The sequence below is a fragment of the Caretta caretta genome, chromosome 11 (assembly GCF_965140235.1).
Source record: "Caretta caretta isolate rCarCar2 chromosome 11, rCarCar1.hap1, whole genome shotgun sequence".
Lineage (NCBI taxonomy): Eukaryota > Metazoa > Chordata > Testudines > Cheloniidae > Caretta > Caretta caretta.
The window spans coordinates 70,521,326-70,543,857 of NC_134216.1; the positions used below are offsets into that span (position 1 = coordinate 70,521,326).

The 22,532-nt window shown below is 42.3% G+C and overlaps 1 protein-coding gene across 1 annotated transcript; it reads right to left on the reverse strand.

The window, feature by feature from the left end:
- Positions 1–334: 334 nt before the first annotated feature.
- On the reverse strand, positions 335–21,977 carry COPS8 (COP9 signalosome subunit 8). The gene is made up of 8 exons (XM_048869751.2): positions 21,835–21,977; positions 18,488–18,558; positions 16,333–16,381; positions 13,618–13,750; positions 8,603–8,710; positions 6,934–6,996; positions 4,074–4,115; positions 335–2,008 (listed from the first exon to the last, which is right to left on the reverse strand). Exons 1-8 carry the CDS (start codon positions 21,910–21,912, stop codon positions 1,929–1,931), a joined length of 624 nt encoding a protein of 207 aa, XP_048725708.1. The 5' UTR covers positions 21,913–21,977; the 3' UTR covers positions 335–1,928.
- Positions 21,978–22,532: the final 555 nt, after the last annotated feature.

Sequence of the window (22,532 nt, forward strand, 5' to 3'; positions counted from 1 at the left end):
TAGACAGAACTGAGATAGCTGGAGAACCACACCCCGTTTATACCATTGCCTGAAACACTCGATGTTCACTGAAGGGTGGGGCAAAGGAGATGAGTGAGTGCTCCAACAGCTACTGCTATCTAGAATTCTACCATTCAAGACTTCACCAGTCAGAGCATCCCACGAGTGGGAATATGCATAGGACACTTTATGCTATGTATAAATCTTCATTAAATAACCGCATAAGCATAATGTACAATATTAACCTTCATACAGCTTTACCATTCAAACTGATCAGCTAGCCATCAGATTTGAACATTTACTCTTTGAAGGAAATGAAATCAGGTACACAAGCTTAGTGTAAACATGTTTTAATATCACTGAAATTATATTTGCATCAATATTTATAGAGATCCAAGACTTGGAAGGGCTTCAAATAAATAATCTTTTGAACGTAAATGGTTACATGTAAAAGGGGGTCTAAAAGCAACAGCGCACAATTTAGAACCTCTTTCCCTCGGACCCAAAACAAAAGAATGTACAGTAGGTAGCACACACTGGGAGAATGTCACTACAGATAACAGGAACCTGCCATCTTCAAGTGACAAGCCACTGAATATGTTGAAACCAAATGAAAGGAGAGAGGAAGGTAAAGGCATGCACTGCCCTTTAAAGCACCACTATGTGCCCCGATTCCATTTTTTTAAACATTAGGATCAGGCAAGGGAATGTAAGTTGTTTCCTTTCCAATTCTGAAGTTCATTTTGAATTCAAGGATTCATACAGCAGTACAGGACGTATGCTACTCGAACTGATGGTGCAGCATACTCCAGCCCATCCTCCATAGATTTCTTTTATTCAAAGGCATCTAATTTTTAAATTCTTTTCCAATGAAAAGAGCAGTCCAGAAAGGTAAAAAGGCAGGCAAAAAACTCCTTCCGGTGAAGCCATCACCAGCCTATGACACAAGTAGATCCAGGCTTTAGAGTAGTATTGAGAATCACGGCATAACTTTCTAACAAGTTACAGGGCAAAATATTGGTCTGAGTGCCCCAAGAGTGGCTGCTTTTAAAAGTTAAGCCTTCCAAAACCAAATGCTTTTTCAGAGCAAGTGAAGTGAACATTTGCCTCCCCCAACTCCCACAGCAACTTTCTGAAATGTATTCTCTAGGTGCCCCAGGTATATTAAAAATATCAGTCTGCGGTAAAAAAAAAAAAAAAAAATAAGTACACCAGCCTACAAATAGCTTTCATAGAGCACTCAAAACTAACCCTAGGGGAAATAAGACAACTCAAAAATAGGTAAGCAATGATGGATACAAGAGTAACCAGTTATAAAAATCTCACCATAAATGGAAGGAATCTTGCAGGAAAGTACAGTAATAGTTACTGTAACTTAATGTAACTTATAGTTCACAACCAAATATTTATTGTACTTTGCAAGGCTTCCCCTTTACAGATGCAGGTAGAATAACTTTTCCCTCTTTATACTTAATCCATTTGTGACTGATTTTCCTGGTAAGTATTCCACTGCCAGCAATGGAAGCATCAAAGCCACAAGTACAAAGGACTTAATGATTACGTTTATCTCCTTTGCTGATGGAAACTCTTCTTTCCTTCTGCTTGCTGCTTTGCAATAGACTATATCAGTACAGTTGGAGAGATATGTCTTTTCCCACTGAGAGTCATAAGAGAATAAAACTTAACATGTAATACTGTTGTGTACCTAATGGATAAATATTATTGGAGTTAAGGACTATTTCAACTACTAACTTTGCTTTGGCAAAACACATATAGGAACAAAATATATACTATATATATTTTATCAACATATTCCAGTAGTGGGAGGCTGCAACATTCAACAAACAGGATAAAAAGTAAGTTTTAGATAGTAGAACTGCCAGTACACAGAATTTCCGGGTTCTGTCTTGAACACAGGATTGGGGTCATTAATTTTCAAGAAAAGCCACATAGTCAGTCAATCTGGCCAACTGTTGTTCATTAGGAATTGGTGGAACTGTAGCAGGTTCTATAAAGAACACAAACACACACAGCATTAATAAAATTAAGGAGGCAAACCAAAGCCCAACATCACCCATCCCAGCAACCTTGACATTAAAGAAAAATGCATACTAAATTCCTCAGATTGTTTCCTCATCAGCCCGAGAGTGACTCACACTCCTACTCGCGATCTCCTCATATATTCTTTGTTGTGTTGTGGAGAAGGAATTGCTTATTTGGCCCATAACACACCACAACTGCAACAAAAGTTACGAATAGCTAGGATACATCTATCACTACTTCTAGACCTCTTCATTCCTCAAGAGCTATTGGCATACACTGAAGGATTGCCAAGTTTCCAGCACATCATGTCTGTTTGCGAACTCTGGAAATGACTCCTGCAGCATCTTCACCTACAGTAAAGTTCCTATAGGTCTGCTTGCATTCTGCCTTCCTCTAGAACAGGGGTGGCCAAACTTACTAACCCTCTCAGCCACATACAATAATCTTCAGAAGTTCGAGAGCCAGGCGTGCCAGCTAGGGCGTGGGGCTTCAGCCCTCCAGGGTGCACCAGCTGGGACTTCAGCTGAAGGCTTGAGACCCGTCTTCCCATAGGGCAGAAGCCCCTAGGCCCCACCACCCTGATGCAGGGCAGAAGCCCTGAGCAACCCCCAATCCCAGTCTGGTAGGTGGAGAAGGGAGTAAGGGAGGCGGGGCTCTGTGAGCCACAAACTGTAAAGTGCCGCCTCCGGTTTGTGAGCTGGGTTTGGCCACCTCTGCTCTAGAAGCAGCAATAATGAGCATGTCTGCTGAGCTTTGTCTCTAAGGTAAAGTGAGACATACCTAATCAAGGCAGGGTGGAAAAAGCACTGGATGGCTGGCAAGAGAAGGCAGCCATAGTACATGTACCAACTCTACAAGAATGTGGAGTTATCTAGTGGTAAGGGTGAAGTGCAGGTTAGAGAGGAGGATAACTGAAAATGGAAGGAAAAATTAAGAGAAACAGAGAATGAAATTTAGGGGTAAGAGAAAAGGAGAGTAGAATGAGAATAAACTGAAGGGACCGTCAAGAATAGAGGCAAGAGATAATTAGGAGGAGAAATGAAAAATAGTGCGAAGAAAGGAAAACAACACAAGGAGTCAAAACTGAGGAAAGGGAAGGCAGAGAAACAATGTGTTATATAGAAGTGATTCCTCCTGTAAGGTCTTCTCTGAGGGAAAGTACACTGGGGAGATATTCACCTAGCCTTTGTATAAAAAAATGAATCCTCAACCCCAAATATGCAAAGCACCCCACTTCCAGATGGGGGAAAACAGAAGGCTATTGCTTTTTGAAAGCATGTTTTTTTAAATGAGAGACTTCACACTGGCTTGGAAAGACAAACCTCCACTAAATGTAAGTTCACTTGGAATCTATAATACATGTATCAAACCATCAAATCAGATGTATTCTGAATATACTCAGTTGTATCATATGGAGAACAGAGTTTTAGGTGCCAGCATCACCAATGAAAATTGTACAGTTTAATCCATTATGAAGCCTTCAGTTTAATTAAAAAAAATAAAATGAGGAGGAAGAAGCTGGAAGAGTCACTTCAAATTTTTTGTCTAAAGGAAAGTTTAAGATAATACATTCTTTGCATCATACAGAGGCTATAAAGCCATTTAAACACTTGGGACTTGCCTACTTGAGAGGTAACTCTCCTTATGACAATCACAACTGAGATGCTTGAGCTGGATCCTTCTCAATTTAAGAGAGGGGACTGGCAGTTCTCCGAGGGTGTTTCTATTCTGGAACCAGTTCTCTACTTGGTCTAAACTAACCTGGGTTTTACTGGTTCCTGGGCATGCTACAGTGCTCACCCTCACTCAGACGTCTGTGGGAGAGAAAAGCTGAGGAGGGGGTTAATTTTGCCTGGTCAGTGAGTGATTTGCTGGAGGTTGTGTGTTTCATTTGACATTGCTGGGAAGGTGATTCTGAGTTAGCTACTTGTTTTGTTTACGTATGTAAAGGGCACATAAGAGTTTCATAAAGGCAAATTGTGTATTTATCTATATTACACTTTTTAAAATAAATCAAAATGAGCAAATACCTGGTAAAGGAATAAATCTGTTAAAGGAAGCTTCCAGTGCCCCTAAAGGAAAAATGCAATGGAAATGTTAAGGGACCCATTCTGCTAAAAATACAGTTCTAATGTAAAAAGAAAAGGAGTACTTGTGGCACCTTAGAGACTAACAAATTTGAGCATAAGCTTTCGTGAGCTACAGCTCACTTCATCGGATGTGATGAAGTGCGCTGTAGCTCATGAAAGCTTATGCTCAAATAAATTTGTTAGTCTCTAAGGTGCCACAAGTACTCCTTTTCTTTTTGCGAATACAGACTAACACGGCTGCTACTCTGAAACCTGTCATTATGCAAAGTTCTAATGCACTAAGCCAAAATTGTCAAACTCTATAATCCATAGGGCTGGTCTTCACTATGGTGAGATCGATGCAGCAGGAAGCGGGACCTGCTAAATTGATGGCAGAGCACGCTCCGGTCAACCTGGTACTCCAGCTCTCTGAGAAGAGTAAGGGAAGTCGACCAGAGAGCGTCTCCTGTCGAAGCAGCACAGTGAAGACACCGGGATAAGTCGACCTTAGCTACGTCGATTCCAGCTGTTATTCACGTAGTTGGAGTAGCGTAACTCAGGTCAGCTTACCCCCGTAGTGAAGACAAGCCCTTAGAAACAAACCTATTACTATTTTCTTTCATGGAAATTTTTATTGTATAGTATAATATCGGTCCATTTAAACTCCTAAGCATAGTGAATGACAGACTGAAAATGACGACTGGCCTCCTGCTGATTTCATTTGTCTCACAATGGAAGTTCAGCCCCACGCAGCACTTTTAGTTATATGCACTAGTTAGCACAGTGTGGGTTGCAAACTGTTTTGCTGTAAACATCATCATATCACAGGGGGAAAAAATGGAGGATACGCCTGTTCAGCTGAGTCAAGTGGTGTGTGTTCAAACCTCAGGTCAGTCAATACACCCAGGACTGTAAGTGAATTTCACCACCTTGTCTGGAACACATTAAATCATTATTTTTTGTTCGGGTGAGCAGGATTTTAATTGTTCAGGAGCCCAAGACAGTAGGACTTTTTCCTAGCTCGTTAAATGTAACAGTACATTTTAGGAGCAAGATATATTCTGGCAGATCTAATCACCTCTCTTCCTTGTTTTTACGGTGCTGTTTAAAACTAGTATTTAAGAAGTTTAGAACAGCACTCTCTGCTCTTTGCAAAATTTTACTCAAGTTTTTACATAAATAGAAATTAATTAGCATTACTTTTGTTAAAGACAAGCATTTCCCAGTGTGCTGTTTGCAAAAACTTGCTTTATCTTTTCAATACCGTATCACAATTACGATTTAAAAAAAGTAGTGGAGTGTATAATCTTGTCTCAAAACACAGACACATAAATACATGATCATGCTGAACTACACCGTACCACTGTCTGCCTCCTTACACATTTGAAGGATCTGCACAAAGTGTTTGCTTTCTTTTTTACACCCAGCACTGTCCACACTGAACATAGAATCTACTTTGTGTAAAATGAAGTAAGTATTAACTTTTGGTTAACAGCAACATTTTGTCAGGAACCAGTCCCGTCCCATTGAGTTTAATGTTAATGGGATTTGGATATTAGCAATGGCATGCCATTTATTCACAATATTTTTTGGAAGAGAGACCCCAGTTGCAGGCAGGTTTGCTAGGCTGCAGCCAGGAAGGGAGATGCTGGGATGGGTCTTTCCTGGCTACAGCCCTGCAAACGTTCCTGCAGCCTGTGCTCAGTACATCCCAGTGCTTCCTTCTGGGGCTGCAGCCCTGCAAACCTGCCTGTGCACCTGGACCGCACAGGAGGGGAGATGCTGCAGGCTGGGTGGGGAGGCTATGTGCAGAGCAGTAGCTAAAACTTGGATACTAGAGCTGCACAGTACCTCATCCTGTGCTCTCAGCATTGTACCCTGCCTGGGGGCTGCACCCAAGGAAGGAAGGGTTTCAGAGTAGCAGCCGTTAGTCTGTATTCGCAAAAAGAAAAGGAGTACTTGTGGCACCTTAGAGACTAACCAATTTATTTGAGCATATTCCAAGCTGATACCAACTTTCATGTCCTCCTTCAGCATTTCGAACCATCCTTTTCCAGGTCTTCCTTGTCATCTTTGTCCCACAATTACTAGCTCTTGCCCTCCCTGTCCAATGTAACCCACATCATCCCACAGGACTCGGCCATCTAAGTCGATACTCCCTCAGTTTTTCCATAATGGAGACTTTCTGCCTTCCAGCTTGTACCATTTCATTACGTAATGTACCAGCTCTGGTCTTACACAAGTGTTCCCCTGATCATTCTCATTTCAGCAGCATGAAGCAGAAGTAGTTCTCTCGCCCTTATTGGCCAGAATTCCGACCCATACACCGTGGCTGGCCTAATCATGATCTTACACACTTTGCTCTGTAGTTTACTTGGCATACTCTTATTGCAGAGAATTCCCATCAACTCTCTTCATTTATACCAAACACTATTCAAGTCACATTCTCTGAATGGCTCAACATTGAACCGAGGTACTTCAACTGTCGCACATACTAACTAATTTTACTGGCTTCTTGTTGTCCCTCTCAATTAAGTACTGCACGTGTTCCATCTTTTGTTGGCTGATCTGTATACCATTTTCTTACAATGCAGCCCTAGGTCTCTTTCCAGTTAGTATTTATCTTTACGGAACAGCATAATGTCATTGGCAAAAAGTAAGCTCTGTGAAGCCGCTCCCCTAATCTCCTGTGTCAAGATGCCCTTGCTATACAAAACAAACTCAAATTATATTAGGCATAATTTTAATTACACTAAAGGATACAATACTAGAAATATCAAGCCAGATCCAAAATGCATCATGGAATAATAGCTCCACCTACCTGGCTTTTTAGGCATTACCATACGAGTTGTTGAGTCTGCTTGCCATCCTTGTTCTAACACACCTGAAAATGCATTTTAAAAATTCATAAAACGAAACAATTACAATTATTACAATTTATTATATGTATTACCATAGCACCTATGAGCCTCAGCCATGGACCAGCACCCCATTTGCTAGGCGCTGTATAAACACAACACAGACATAGTCCCTCCCCTGAAGAGCTTACAATCTAAACAGACAATACAGAGACAGTGTGAGCGAAAGGGTAGGAACACATAAGCAAAGTGAACAAAGTGATGACAGCAAGTGTCATGTTAGATCCACTTTTTGGGGAGGTTGGTGGGGGGGGAGGGGAAGACGCTAGGTTTATTTAGGCGGTGATCAGCTAAAGGGAAACAGGTAGGCAGGTTGAAGGGAAAGGGGTGAGGGAGAAATGATATCCTGTGTGTTTGACTCCAGTATCAAATAATCCAAAGTTCCCACTTACTGGAAAATGTTTGAATACACTTTTACTCTGCAATCCAACTTTTTAAAGATTTATTTCTCAAAAGAGCTTATGACAAGATGCACTGCTGGAGACATTTAGTTGTACAAATGCATGACCTTTGTAGAAGTGATAGTATCCTGAGACTTATTCAGTCAGGCCTGATGCAAAGCTTTACTTTCATTTCTTGTCCTGCAGCGTGGGCTTCTCACACTCTTATGAAAAATGGAATTCCTCCGCTATTTCAAAGGAGGAAGGTTTATTGTGGATCCTAACCTAGTAAATGGTGGTAATTGGAGAACTCAAATACATTTCCCATCCTAAAAATTAAGCAATTTGCTTTTACTGTTTCCCTTCTCAGTAATCATCTGCTTTCATAATAATCTCAACCTTACGTATATTTTTGGATCCTCCCCCCACTTTATTTTGCTGTACCCCTCTACTCCCCATCCCTTTGCCTTAAAAGGAGTTACAAGAGCAGCAGCGGCAGAAGTGGGACCTCATTGAGCAGAGAACTGAGCAGGGTGAAACCTACTCCACACGATGTACTTCACATGTTACAGATATTCCTAGATTATTAAAATGGAATTTTTTTTGAAATGTTATTTAATGTATACGTTTATGTTTTAATTTTACTTTATTTTAATCTGACAAGATGAGTGAAATACAGACTAGGAAATGTCACTATGGTTTCTAACCAGTATCACTTTCCGATTCTCTGGTACAAGCAGTTGTTGGCAATATTCACATTGTAACACTGCTTTGAAATATTTAAATTCCAAGAACAGATTTACATTAATGGAAACCCTATTACTTAGGTTTTGTAAAGGTTTTCTTTTACAGACAAGACTTCAGACCCAAGCTGTCGAACAGCGCTCCATTAAAAATCAGGAACGTACAAGAATCCATTATTAAAATTTCATAAAGGTCAACTTTATCTCCAGTTTTCCTTCAATTTATTTGAAACATTTTCACCAAAATCTGTTAGGCCTACAATGATGAATTTTCTAAATACAGAGGGCCCTCTGGCCTTTTCTTGACTTGGTGTAAGGAAGGGAAAGTGTTCTTAAACCCCTTTTATTTTATAATGGGATTCTTTAGTTGGTCAATTTAATTCTGGTCTCAGCCTCAAAACAAAATTGTCTGTTCAAAGATAATCTAGAAAGTAAAACAGTAAGTTTACCTTTCACAGCTTCTTCTACAGGAAGTCCAACAAAGGCTGCAAAATCATCTGCAATTATTGAGGTATATGCCTGAGAAACCAGTCCAAAAGCTCGTCTCCTAGTTGCATCTATTAAGGGGAACACATTTTTAAAAGATACAATTGTCTCAGTCTTCAAAACACACAGCAAGTCTGAAAATGCTTTGTGTCTCCTCACATAACAGTGGAGAGCCACACTTCTGCAAATCTTGTGCTTAATACTAATAGTTTATATTTACACAGTATGTTCCATTGAGTGCAAGCTTAAAAGAGGCTTTGTAAATATTAGTGGAGCTTCAACACACCTGAGGCAAGCAGTAAGTAGCATGACTTACAGATAGAGACATTGAGGCAAAGAGATTAAAAGAACTTGCCCAAGTCTGTGGTAGAGCTAGGAACAGAACCTAGATCACCTAACTCCCAACCCTGTGCCTTAACAGTTAACATTTAAGCACAAAGGGCATGAGGTACAGTCTAGTCACTTTGCTCTTGAACCCAGGACTAGGCTCATTCAGAATGACAGGATCTGGATAACATGTTCTGAAAATCTTAGTATTTTAAAACATTTTGGTGTAACTCCAGAAAGTGCTAAAATGCTTCCAATTTTACTGTAAGTAAAACTGAAATGTTCATAGCTAATTAGCTATACAATTTTATTTCTGCAAAATTCTAAAAAGTCAATTACTAATTTCAGTTTAAATATAATTATTCAATAATTAAAAATAAATAATAAATGTTTAAATAAATGACAGATTCATGTCTTAAATGATGCTTTAATCCCAATATGGCTCCAAAGTAACACTACATCAAATTGTTTCCTTATTAGCCCAAAGAATGAACTGGAATTCATGTTTTGAGAGGGGATAGTGAAATAGCCGGCAAAAAAATATTTTCACAGACTCTAGTGCCCTCTTGCAGTGAAAAGCTATTAGTACATTAGTGTTAAACAAGATGTTACCAATCAGAAACATCTGCACTAAGTGTCTTTAATTTTCAAAAAAGAAAAAGTAGAATCTTTGCCCATAACTGCTTACGTTAGGCAAACTCCAAGTAAGATTCCTTAGAATCCTGCTAGCTGCAAGACTAATTTTAAAGGGACATTGTCAAGCTTGTGGAATCCAATAAGAGGGACTTATTTTGAAAGGTGTGTCATATCAGAAGCTTGATCATCAGCATTCCAGATATGCAATTAAAACTAGACTATAATGTGAAAGCAAAAGAGGCCCATCATTCTATTTATGGTACATCACGGTGTTTATTAGAAGAAATCATTTAAATCTAATGTTGAAACTGATGTGTTCCTGTAAAGGTTTTATATTGGAGCTTCATATTTGAAATCCGTCAGTTAAGATCTCTGAAGGCTATGGGACAATCTTCAAGGTTGATTTTTATTCTTAACAAGTTGGAAATATCCCTTCAACACAATGTGGTTGTGATACCCTCTGTATAAATTTCAATTATTCAGTTAGATCACGGGTGGCCAACCTGTGGCTCCAGATCCACATGCGACTCTTCAGAAGTCAATGTGCGGCTCCTTGCATAGGCACCAACTCCAGGGCTGGAGCTACAGCCGACAACTTTCCAGTGTGCCTGGGGGTGTGTGTGTGCACGCGCTCACTGCTCAACCCCTGACTCTGCCACAGGCCCTGCCCCTACTTCACCCCTTCCCCCAAGGCCCCCCCACTCCTTCCTGCCCCCGTCCCTGAGCCTACTATACCCTCGCTCCTCCCCCTCCCCCCAGAGCCTCCTGCATGCCGCAGGAGGCATGGGGAAGGAGGGAGAGGTGCTGATCAGCAGGGCTGCTGGCAGGTGCAGAGGAGCTGATGGGGGGCTGCTGACATATTACTGTGGCTCTTTGGCAATGTACCTAGGTAAATTCTGGTTTCAGAGTAACAGCCGTGTTAGTCTGTATTCGCAAAAAGAAAAGGAGTACTTGTGGCACCTTAGAGACTAACCAATTTATTTGAGCATAAGCTTTCGTGAGCTACAGCTCACTTCATCGGATGCATACTGTGGAAACTGCAGAAGACATTATATACACAGAGACCATGAAACAATACCTCCTCCCATCCCACTGTCCTGCTGGTAATAGCTTATCCAAAGTGACCACTCTCCTTACAATGTGTATGAAAATCAAGGTGGGCCATTTCCAGCACAAATCCAGGTTTTCTCACCCCCCCATCCCCATACACACACAAACTCACTCTCCTGCTGGTAACAGCTCATCCAAACTGACCACTCTCCTTACAATGTGTATGATTATCAAGGTGGGCCATTTCCAGCATAAATCCAAGTTTAACCAGTTATAACATTCATAAACCAGTCGGAGAACACTTCAATCTCTCTGGTCACGCAATTACAGACATGAAGGTCGCTATCTTACAACAAAAAAACTTCAAATCCAGACTCCAGTGAGAAACTGCTGAATTGGAATTCATTTGCAAATTGGATACTATTAATTCAGGCTTAAATAGATACTGGGAGTGTCTAAGTCATTATGCAAGGTAGCCTATTTCCCCTTGTTTTTTCCTACCCCCCCCCCCCAGACGTTCTGGTTAAACTTGGATTTATGCTGGAAATGGCCCACCTTGATAATCATACACATTGTAAGGAGAGTGGTCAGTTTGGATGAGCTATAACCAGCAGGAGAGCGAGTTTGTGGGGGGGGGGGGGAAGGGGGGGGACCTGTATTTGTGCTGAAAATGGCCCACCTTGATTATCATGCACATTGTAAGGAGAGTGGTCACTTTGGATGAGCTATTACCAGCAGGAGAGTGAGTTTGTGTGTGGGGTTTGTTTTTTTTTTTTTGGGGGGGGGGGGGGGGGAAGGTGAGAAAACCTGGGTTTGTGCTGGAAATGGCCCACCTTGATTATCATGCACATTGTAGGGAGAGTGGTCACTTTGGATGAGCTATTACCAGCAGGAGAGTGAGTTTGTGTGTGGGTTTTTTTTGGGGGGGGGATGGGGGGGGGAGAAAACCTGGGTTTGTCCTGGAAATGGCCCACCTTGATTTTCATACACATTGTAAGGAGAGTGGTCACTTTAGATAAGCTATTACCAGCAGGACAGTGGGGTGGGAGGAGGTATTGTTTCATGGTCTCTGTGTATATAATGTCCTCTGCAGTTTCCACAGCATGCATCTGATGAAGTGAGCTGTAGCTCACGAAAGCTTATGCTCAAATAAATTGGTTAGTCTCTAAGGTGCCACAAGTACTCCTTTTCTTTTTAGGTAAATTCTGGCTCCTTTGGCCACCCCCGAGTGAGAGGGATATTCAAGAAGTAATAAGAAAAGGAGTACTTGTGGCACCTTGGAGACTAACAAATTTTGAGTTTTTCTGAAACAGAAGCACAGATTTTAAAAGGAAATTTTTTTTCCCTTGGGCTGCTGGAAAGCAGGTTTTAAGCTGAAAGCAGTTAAGAGGTTTTTTTGTGTCTGCTTGGGGGCCAGAGCAGAGACAAAAGGGAATTGTCTTTTGTGAGCGGGAGTTTTCTCTACCTAAAGGCAGGGTAGTTAACCTCCTGCAGGGAAATTCACTGGTCTTCATAGACCTGAAGAAGGTTTTTTTTTTTTTTAACCTGAGAGCAACTAGAGGGGTTTTCTGTCTATTTGCCTGGAAACAAAGGGTTCTCTCTGTCTATGTGTTGCTTTTGCCGGGACCAGAGCAGGAATGCAGGTCAGAACTCCTGTAAAGGGCTAATAAGCAATCTAGTTAGATATGCGTTAGATTCTGTTTTGTTTAAATGGCTGATAAAATAAGTTGTGCTGAATGGAATGTATATTCCTGTTTTTGTGTCTTTTTGCAACCTAAGGTTTTTCCTAGAGGGAGTCTCTATGTTTTGAATCTAATTACCCTGTAAGGTATTTACCATCCTGATTTTACAGAGGTGATTCATTTACTTTTTCTTCTATTAAAATTCTTCTTCTAAGAACCGGATTACTTTTTCATTGTTCTTAAGATCCAAGGGTTTGGGTCTGTGTTCACCTATGCAAATTGGTGAGGATTTTTATCAAGCCTTCCCCAGGAAAGGGGATGTAGGGTTTGGGAGGATTTTGGGGGGAAAAACGTCTCCAAGAGGGCTCTTTCCGTTATATATTTGTTAGACACTTGGTAGTGGCAGCAATAAATCCAGGGGCAAAAGGTAAAATAGTTTGTACCTTGGGGAAGTTTTAACCTAAGCCGGTAAAAATAAGCTTGGGGGTTTTTCATGCAGGTCTCTAAGGTGCCACAAGTACTCCTTTTCTTTTTGGGAATACAGACTAACACGGCTGCTACTCTGAAACCTGTCAAGAATAGTATATTCCCAAAACAATGAAGCCCACAGACTTATTGAATCTTGAACATTTTGAAGACATTTCTTTCCACAAGTGAGTTATTTATGAAACCAGTAGCTTTTGTACACTCAAAATATTTTATTCATCTGTTTACAGTACTAATTAATATTTCATTTGTAAACACAATTTGGCCCAGCACTGCAATGAGTTCTACATGAGCAAAGGTTTTACTTGCACAGCACACACTGCAGGATCAGGGCCTAATTTTGTTTTCGAATGAAATTTTAAATCAGTAGTATAAACAGATTGATAGAATATTTTGAGAGTACAAAACATATTGGTTTCATAAATAACTTATATGGGTAAAGAAATTTCTTCAAAATTCAGATTTTTCAATATTTACTGCTCTATTTAAACAAAAACAAAAACACCTGGGTATTTGCTCAGTTACTCCAGAAAGCATATTTCTATTTATCAAGAACTGTCAAAGTGCCTGGCTGAATGTCCTTGCGCCAAGGAATACACAATCTAAGCAAAATTGTTCTGACAGCAAGTTAGCATACACTAAAAATCCAAGCCAAAATACAACCTCCTAGAACTGCACAGTGAGTCTTGAGCAAGGGTTAATGGTAGCATATAGTCCAATATGGCCAACAAAACAAATTCAAATTAAACTTCTCTGCCCTTAATCTGTGTTTAAAAAATTAACAAGTATTTTTGTACCTCTAAGTGCTTCCATGATTGGCTGAATAGTCTCAGACCACTGATGTGCGCCGATTGTTGTGTAGATTCCTGGAAAGTCTCTCTGCCAAATTCTTTGTCCTACTGACCAAATTCCACCAAGTTCAGAATTTGCCTACAGTGACAAAGCAACCAAGCAATCAAAACAGAACATATGTATTATTCTCTGCCATGACCACTCCACTACTAATTGCATTTTGCTGGAAGTATATTTTTTCCCTCTCTGAATAAGTAGGCATCACAACAACAATTAGAATGAAATACCACAATAATCCTGATATTAAGAGTCAGACAGTATGGTACCACATATGTCACTGATACCGGTATAAGAGTGATGATCCAGTTCAAACAATTCCAATTTTTTTTTTACACTGACAAAGCAGGTAACGCTTCAAAAGACAAGCACCACACAGTAAAGTGTGTTATTTGCTTATTCCATCTTTCTACACCCCCGTCACCATCCAAAAAATGTGGTGCAGAAGGGAGCAAGAAACACACACATCACAATTATACCACACTTTTTAAAAGTGGACTAATTTTGGATGATTAAGGGTACAAACAGATAAATATGCTAACAAATATAGACAGAAAGCAATCAGGTGGACAAGTTAGAAACCAGCTGTATAAATACAAGAAGCAATTAATAGAGATTCTTCTACGTAGCCAAGAAAGTGGATCTTGCTAACTAGTCTCCAGAGCAACATGTCACTAATAATTACATATTAGAATAGAAATAGGCAGCAGTCTGGGTGATAAGAAGAGGAAAGACCTCCAGCATGAAAGGTGAATCTGATTCTCATTCCTGTTGGACAGGTCAATTCTGTTTCAAACCACAAAAGGGCATGAGGATCATGGAAATCACCTCCTATGAGTTTTGTCAGAGGATGCAAAAGCTGCTGTGACAATTACTGTTAATGAGGAGTTACTAAGTGTGGCAAGTTATGTCGCAAGTGTGATACAAAAAAAGGTTTGACCCAGCAATATTACTGAGACCACTAGTTGACTTTTATTATCAAATGGCTGAGCCTGACTGACCTTTCCTTCACTACTAGGAAATTGGTTTTCAGAGGTATCTAAGGATTTATTACCCAGTCTCAGACCTCAAGGACTTCTTGGCAGAGGACTGCAGTGCTACTTCCTCATGTAAAGCTTTCTGTCCCCAACTGTCTCTTTAGAAACCCAAATCCTAAAGAAAAATCCTACAAACAGGCAAGCACTTTTGGTATTAGAGACCTGACTTCTCAAAAGGTGGTTCTAATTCAAGCAGGGCATTACAGTAAACCTACACTATGGATTCAGTGTGGCAGCCGTGTTAGTCTGTATCCGCAAAAAGAACAGGAGTGCTTGTGGCACCCTAGAGACTAACAAATTTATTAGAGCATAAGCTTTCATGGCTACAGCCCACTTCATCGGAGGCATAGAATGGAACATATAGTAAGAAGATATATATATATATACACACACACACACACACACAGAAGGTGGTGAACACCTTCTCTGTGTGTGTGTGTATATATATATATATATATATATATATATATATATATATCTTACTGTATGTTCCATTCTATGCCTCCGAGGAAGTTGGCTGTCGCCCACGAAAGCTTATGCTCTAATAAATTTGTTAGTCTCTAGGGTGCCACAAGTCCTCCTGTTCTTGTTATGGATTCAGTAGTTCAACACAAAGCTTTCAGTATTCACTTGTAATCTGGAAACCCAGCCACTGGAATTCATTAAATCATACTTTGGAATGATGGATTAGTCTGGCTTGTGGCCACATATCTCAGATATCTTGGAGAGTGCCTCATATGGAAGCATTCTATTGTTTCTGGTAGTTAGACATCACTGTAGCTATGAGACGCAAAATGTGGAGTCTGGTTCCTGCTATACCTGCTGGCTCTTTTATTTTCAGTCCTCTATCCATTATACCAAGAGGTGCAAGGAGGAAGAAAAAAAGCTTTCTTCTGAGATGCGTCTTTTAGGATTCTACTGCATTCCAGTGTATCATAGGGAGAATAGTAATTTACACTGAACACTGTAGTGTCTCCTAAAGCCCAGGTGGAGAGTCAGACAGAACCTTCTGAAATTCATGCCAATAAGGGGATACATTCACATGTAAATATAACTATAAATAAGATCCAGTGACGTTATCAGCCTCCTCTTTCCAACAGTGACAGAAGTGTTCCCAGACACCATTTTGACCTTTTGAAAAGTTGGCTGAGGTTGTGAATCAACTGCAGGATGTATCTGCCTGATTTTGGGTATCTGGAAGTACTCAGAATGGGTCCTTTGCCTTCTTTCTGCTGATGGCCATTTTTGTCGTGAGGAACTAGGTTTCCAGCAACAACTATTGCTGATTTGCTGAACTCCAATGTATTTTGAGGAGGTGGCCTGAAAGGCTCATTATTTTGGTAGCAAAAGAGACAGAATAAGAGAGCATTTTGCAGGAGCAGACAGATGCAGATGATACCTATCAGTAAAGGGAACAGGCTGGCATGCCTGGTCAGTGCCATCTGCTGGCAAAGGGGTTGAAGAGCTCAAAACTTTGAACCTGGACCAGTCATCAACCACATAGCTCCGACTAAAAGTGAAGATTTATTTTAAATGCCACATATTGGAAAAACCCTTATCTCTAAACATGTAGAATAGAGCACAGTACCATCTCCAGTCTTAAACTGTACTGAAGGGAGTACTTACAGATTTAATAGCAGGAGGAATTCTTTTCCAAAGATATCGTGCATTATTCCTAATAAACAAAATAAAGATCAGTTAAAAATATTTTTAACAATTATATTCATCAGATAATTACTGCTAGAAACCTACGAAAAGACAGTGATATTAAAGATGTCTTCTGATGTAAGTGCTACACTTAATGGGGTGAACAAATCAAGCATTTAATAGCATCACACACTGATTTATGCTATACACGTCATCTTAATGCTTAAAAATCTGCAGTAAAATGGCTTTATATCAAGGGAGATACAAAAATTCAACTATGCAAGTAATTTTGAAATAGATGCAATAAGAGGACATATTGCAAGCCTGTGTTCAGAACGTCGTGACATTGAAGTTTAATGAAAACATTCCCCTGCAATATTGTGAACACAAACAGCAGCACGTGATAACACCAAAGAGAAACTGAAGTCTATGTTCATTATTCAGCCTAGTGAAATGCAAGTAGCAAGAAGTAAATAAGAGGTAAAATGCTCAGCCTAAATAATCCAAGATGCTATTTAGTAATATAGGGAAAGGTTGTTCCTTATCTTTAGAGTGCCCACTTAAAACTGACAAGCCCATTAACCGGAAAGTTTGTGCCGATCCCTCCTCTCCTATGAGCAGCCAAAATACCAATATCACCATTTAGCCACACAGTAAACACAATGGCTGGATATTTCTCTGACCTTCCATTGTAAGTAAAGAGAAATATTGCAATTTCTGTTATCACTCTGTGGTATCCATGGGTAGATACTGACTTCTTAAAACGCTAAAAACTGCATATGTGACCCATGCTTTCAGAAGCCTGAAAGCAGAATTATTCCTGATAGTTCTTATACACCCTCAAGAACAATGCATATCAATATAGTGACACAGCATATGCACATACTGTAAGGCTGAGAAGCAAAGACTTATGGATTTTATCTATATTGTGGCTCATTTGAAAAAGCTTACAGGATTTTACAGCAGCAGTAAGAAAGTGTTAAATATGATTGAAATGTAACCAATCTCAATAGGTCCAATCTCAATATGGTCTTTTAAATTTCAGACTACGATTAAGCAATTTACCCGGTGTTTACCAGATTGAGACTTGAATTAGGGAGAGCTGGTTGGCATTACAGACAAGATTAAAAGTAACTGATGATTGTTTTGATGCCCAATCAGAAGAACTAGTTAGAGGTTTTCAGCTTCTATGATTGTCTACCAGTTGCAATACAGCTTTGCAGTCTGTGGGGGAATCTCATTTGCTTCAATGGCCTCTAATATTTAGGTAGCCAATAGTGGCCAAAAATGTTTTTTCCATCCATGGTTGTCTAGAACAGTGCTTCTCAAGCTATCCGATGTGGGGGACCGGCAATTTTTTTTTCCCAGTGTGTGCACGGACTGGCAGCTGATGGCTCGTGGACCGGCACCAGTCCACGGACCACCACTTTGAGTAGCGCTGGTCTAGAAGGTTGAGACCTTTTCTTCATTACGTGGACCGTGCCAGTTTCCCACCGTCATCTCCAGAACAGATCACAGTATTCACACTACATTGGGCTACGCTGGAAGACTATTTGGAAGCTTCAGCTAGTGCTGAATACAGTCTCTCCCAGAAGGAGGTAAATTACAAGCTGTGCTTCCTGATCTGCACCAGCTGGCAAAGTAACTGGATTGGATAATGTCTGCTTGAAAAACTGACACTCTCCTTGCATGAAACCATGGCTATGGTACTTGAGAAGATAAGCCCTCTGGTTTAATTGCAAAGAATATGAAGACAAGACATTTCAGCAGAGACGTGGCCACTGACTCTGGAAAGCTACCAGCCATGAGCCACCAGAGCTGAGTAAGCTGAACACTGTAAGACCCATCTGTTTTCCCAGGCTTTCAAGAAGGGGCAGGTGAGAGAAGAAAAAAAAACTTTACAGGGAAATAGCATTTATTATTCTTGACAAGCTGGAAAGGAAGAAGAGAATCATAAGATCATTAGTTTATCTGTACATTTGCTGCTGTTTTCAAATACTTGTGCCCAGTGCACTGGATAATTAACACACAACAGTTTTTAAACAGTTCTGTCAAGTTTAGGTCAAGTTCTAATTATGATACTGAATTCCTGTACGTATTTTAAATTTTTAGGGTGACAGTAACAGCTACTTACATGTCATTGTGCAGCAGGTATAGCGCTAGAAGCTGACCATAAACTGGGGGTGTTGCAATTCCTCCAGGGGCCTTAAAAAACAAATCCAAGTCACTTAATTGGATTATACATCTTAAACAGTTAAGAAGGGAAATTGAAGTAATTTTTTTACTAAATATCTCTGATTCCAACAGGAGAGAATCCATAATTTAACATTTCACATAAGATTAGCTAGTTTCCACATCAGAGAGTGCGCACATCTGTTCACAGCCAGTTTGGCTTTGTTATAAATTATATAAAAGATTACATCAATATTAAGGTCAACATTTTAATTCCAACAAGTCAGAAACCTTAATCCTGTTCCCCAGCATGGGTATATTACAATAAGGTCTTTCGTTACATGAGCATCAATTAGAACACTGACATTAGCAGCAGCCACTATACTTCAGGATCCAGACAGTTCCCACCCAAGCCCCATCTCCAGGTGTTCATTCATGACATTCCAAGTCCTTTAGTTTCTAGGCAGAACCTTACTATACTTGGTCTCTGCATGAAAGTTTTGTTTCTTTTTAAACAAAGGCTAAGCAAAATTCCTTTGGCCATTTTGGAGATGAATGTACATTCCCCCCCCCCCCCCCCCCCCCGATTACCAGCTGAGAACAAGAACATAAAAACAGCCATACTGAATCAGACCAAAGGTCCATCTAGCCCAGTAGCCTATCTTCCAACAGTGGCCAATGCCAGGTGCCTCAGAGGGAATGAACAGAACAGGTAAACATCCAGTGATCCATCGCCTGTCACCCATTCCAAGCTTCTGACAAACAGAGGCTCGGGACACCATGCCTACCCATCCTGGCTAATAGCCATTGATGGACTTATCCTCCATGAATTTATCTAGTTCTTTTTTGAACCTTGTTACAGTCTTGGCCTTCACAACATCCTCTGGTAAGGAGTTCCAGAGGCTGTCTGTGCATTGTGTGACAAATACTTCCTTTTATTTGTTTTAAACCTGCTGCCTATTAATTTCATTTGGTGACCCCACTTCTTGTGTTATGAAGAGAAAATAACACTTCCTTATTTACTGACTCCACACCAGTCAAGCTTTGCAACTTCAAACTTGACACGTACTATATAAGCAGCATACACTCTGCTGAGTTTGAAAAAAAGAAAAAGGTTTTAAAACTAAGTTACAAATTTGAAAATATAGAACTCATTACACATGAAAATTCTGTTAGACTTTCAGTTGTGCTGTGCATATAAGGACAATGCAGCAAGCACATGTACGCAGATAGTTGCACAGCTACTTGATTTGGTTAAAGGGCTTTAACAAACTCATCTACTGAAATACACTGAGACTGAGAACTAGTTGCAGTGTTCTGCTCAAAGTGCAGGAGGAAAGTGGTATGTCCCTAGATCTGATGCTAGGATAACTTACAGCTGCCTTGAGGTTCCTCTAAAATTTATGCTGGCTTGTAACAGCTCCCAAGAGCTCACTAAGCTCCAGCAACTCCCTGCTCCCAACATCAGGGACCTTGGAGGAGATGCCACAGAGCTTTCTCAAGGTGCAGTAGAACTAAGTTGGCCAGCCTTCTCCAGCCTCCACTGCTGCTATTCAGAAGGTTACTGTGCAGAAGTGAAACTGACAAGATACTCACATGGTTGCAGACAAGCAAAAAACAGGTACTGAGTAGGACCCCAAAAAACAGGCGGGGGGGGGGTATATTAGTGGAGACCACTTTGCTGTAGCCAGTGGGCTCTGGGATGTGAGGAAAAAGAAAAGAATATTCCTTCTTCTAAGCAGCCAGTTTAGGAGAAAGCTTCAAGTTTATTAGAGGCTTTCTAGCAGAAAGCTACAGAAGATTTCTCCTCTAAGGGCCCAGGTATTAAACCCTGGGAGGAACTACTATTGTTCGCAGGATTATGGTAATGGAGAGAAGGCCCAGCTGAGATAGTGCCGAGGATGATGGGGCACCAACGTGGGTGCGCACACACACGCGCGCGTAGCCAGGGACAGTCGGGGCTCTGAATCATAGAATCATAGAATATCAGGGTTGGAAGGGACCCCAGAAGGTCATCTAGTCCAACCCCCTGCTCAAAGCAGGACCAATTCCCAGTTAAATCATCCCAGCCAGGGCTTTGTCAAGCCTGACCTTAAAAACCTCTAAGGAAGGAGATTCTACCACCTCCCTAGGTAACGCATTCCAGTGTTTCACCACCCTCTTAGTGAAAAAGTTTTTCCTAATATCCAATCTAAACCTCCCCCACTGCAACTTGAGACCATTACTCCTCGTTCTGTCATCTGATACCATTGAGAACAGTCTAAAGCCATCCTCTTTGGAACCCCCTTTCAGGTAGTTGAAAGCAGCTATCAAATCCCCCCTCATTCTTCTCTTCTGCAGGCTAAACAATCCCAGCTCCCTCAGCCTCTCCTCATAACTCATGTGTTCCAGACCCCTCATCATTTTTGTTGCCCTTCGCTGGACTCTCTCCAATTTATCCACATCCTTCTTGAAGTGTGGGGCCCAAAACTGGACACAGTACTCCAGATGAGGCCTCACCAATGTCGAATAGAGGGGGACGATCACGTCCCTCGATCTGCTCGCTATGCCCCTACTTATACATCCCAAAATGCCATTGGCCTTCTTGGCAACAAGGGCACACTGCTGACTCATATCCAGCTTCTCGTCCACTGTCACCCCTAGGTCCTTTTCCGCAGAACTGCTGCCTAGCCATTCGGCCCCTAGTCTGTAGCTGTGCATTGGGTTCTTCCGTCCTAAGTGCAGGACCCTGCACTTATCCTTACTGAACCTCATCAGATTTCTTTTGGCCCAATCCTCCAATTTGTCTAGGTCCTTCTGTATCCTATCCCTCCCCTCCAGCGTATCTACCACTCCTCCCAGTTTAGTATCATCCGCAAATTTGCTGAGAGTGCAATCCACACCATCCTCCAGATCATTTATGAAGATATTGAACAAAACCGGCCCCAGGACCGACCCTTGGGGCACTCCGCTGAAAAGGTCCACACTAAAGAGGCGAGACGGGGGGCACCAGGAGGGAACGGCAGGGAGGGAACGCGAGTCGCGCGAGGTCCCTCAGCGGGCCGGCGGCAGCCCCCGCTCCCCCGAGTCCCAGCGCGGGCAGAAGCGGGCTGAGCGGCTCCCCGGGAGGCGGTGGCCCCCGGGCTGAGCCGCGGGGGCGGCGGGGGGGGGGGGGTTCACCAGCAGCCGCAGCAGCAGCGCCGACCTCTGCAGGCGGCCACTGGTCACCGTCACCCCGCCGCGCCCTCTGCCCGCCCCTGCGGCCACCGGTCTCTCGCGGCGCCCCTGCCCCTGCCCGCGTGCGGCGAGCCCCGGCGCCCGCCCCGCTACCTCCAGCTCCTGGGTCTCGCACTGCTCCAGCAGCTTCTTGAAGCTGAAGGAGGTGTCCGCCATCACCGCCACTGGCATCTTCCCCCCCGGCCCCGAGCCGCCCCGCTCCGCTCGGTGCCCGCAGCGGCCCCTCCGCGCGCGCCACCCACCACTTCCGGGTCCGGCTCGGCGGGCTACGCACTTCCGCCCGCTGCCGCGGGCCGGAGCTGTAGCCGCTCTGTCTCGCCCGTCTCGTATGCACTGGAGGACTCGGGGGACTGCTGGGCGGGGCGCGGTGGGAGGTGTTTGGGGACGTTGCTGTGTGGGAGAGGTGTATTATTGGGGGTTGCTGTGGGGGAGGCGGATGTTGCAGGAGGGGGATATTGGGGGTTGCTGTGGGGGAGGGGGATGTTGCGGGGGGATATTGGGGGTTGCTGTGGGGGAGGGGGATATTGGGGGGTTGCTGTGGGGGGAGGGGGATGTTGCAGGAGGGGGATATTGGGGGGTTGCTGTGGGGGGAGGGGGATGTTGCAGGAGGGGGATATTGGGGGGTTGCTGTGGGGGGAGGGAGATGTTGCAGGAGGGGGATATTGGGGGGTTGCTGTGGGGGAGGGGGATATTGGGGTTGCTGTGGGGGGAAAGGGATGTTGCAGGAGGGGGATATTGGGGGGTTGCTGTGGGGGAGGGGGATATTGAGGTTGCTGTGGGGGGAAAGGGAT

Coding starts and splice junctions, on each gene's coding strand:
- COPS8 (XM_048869751.2), bottom strand. CDS start 21,912: ATGCCAGTGGCGGTGATGGCGGACACCTCCTTCAGCTTCAAGAAGCTG. Junction 18,559..21,834: donor GCGAGACCCAGGAGCTGGAG/GTAGCGGGGCGG, acceptor TTGTTTTTTAAG/GCCCCTGGAGGAATTGCAAC. Junction 13,751..16,332: donor TTCCTCCTGCTATTAAATCT/GTAAGTACTCCC, acceptor TTGTCACTGTAG/GCAAATTCTGAACTTGGTGG.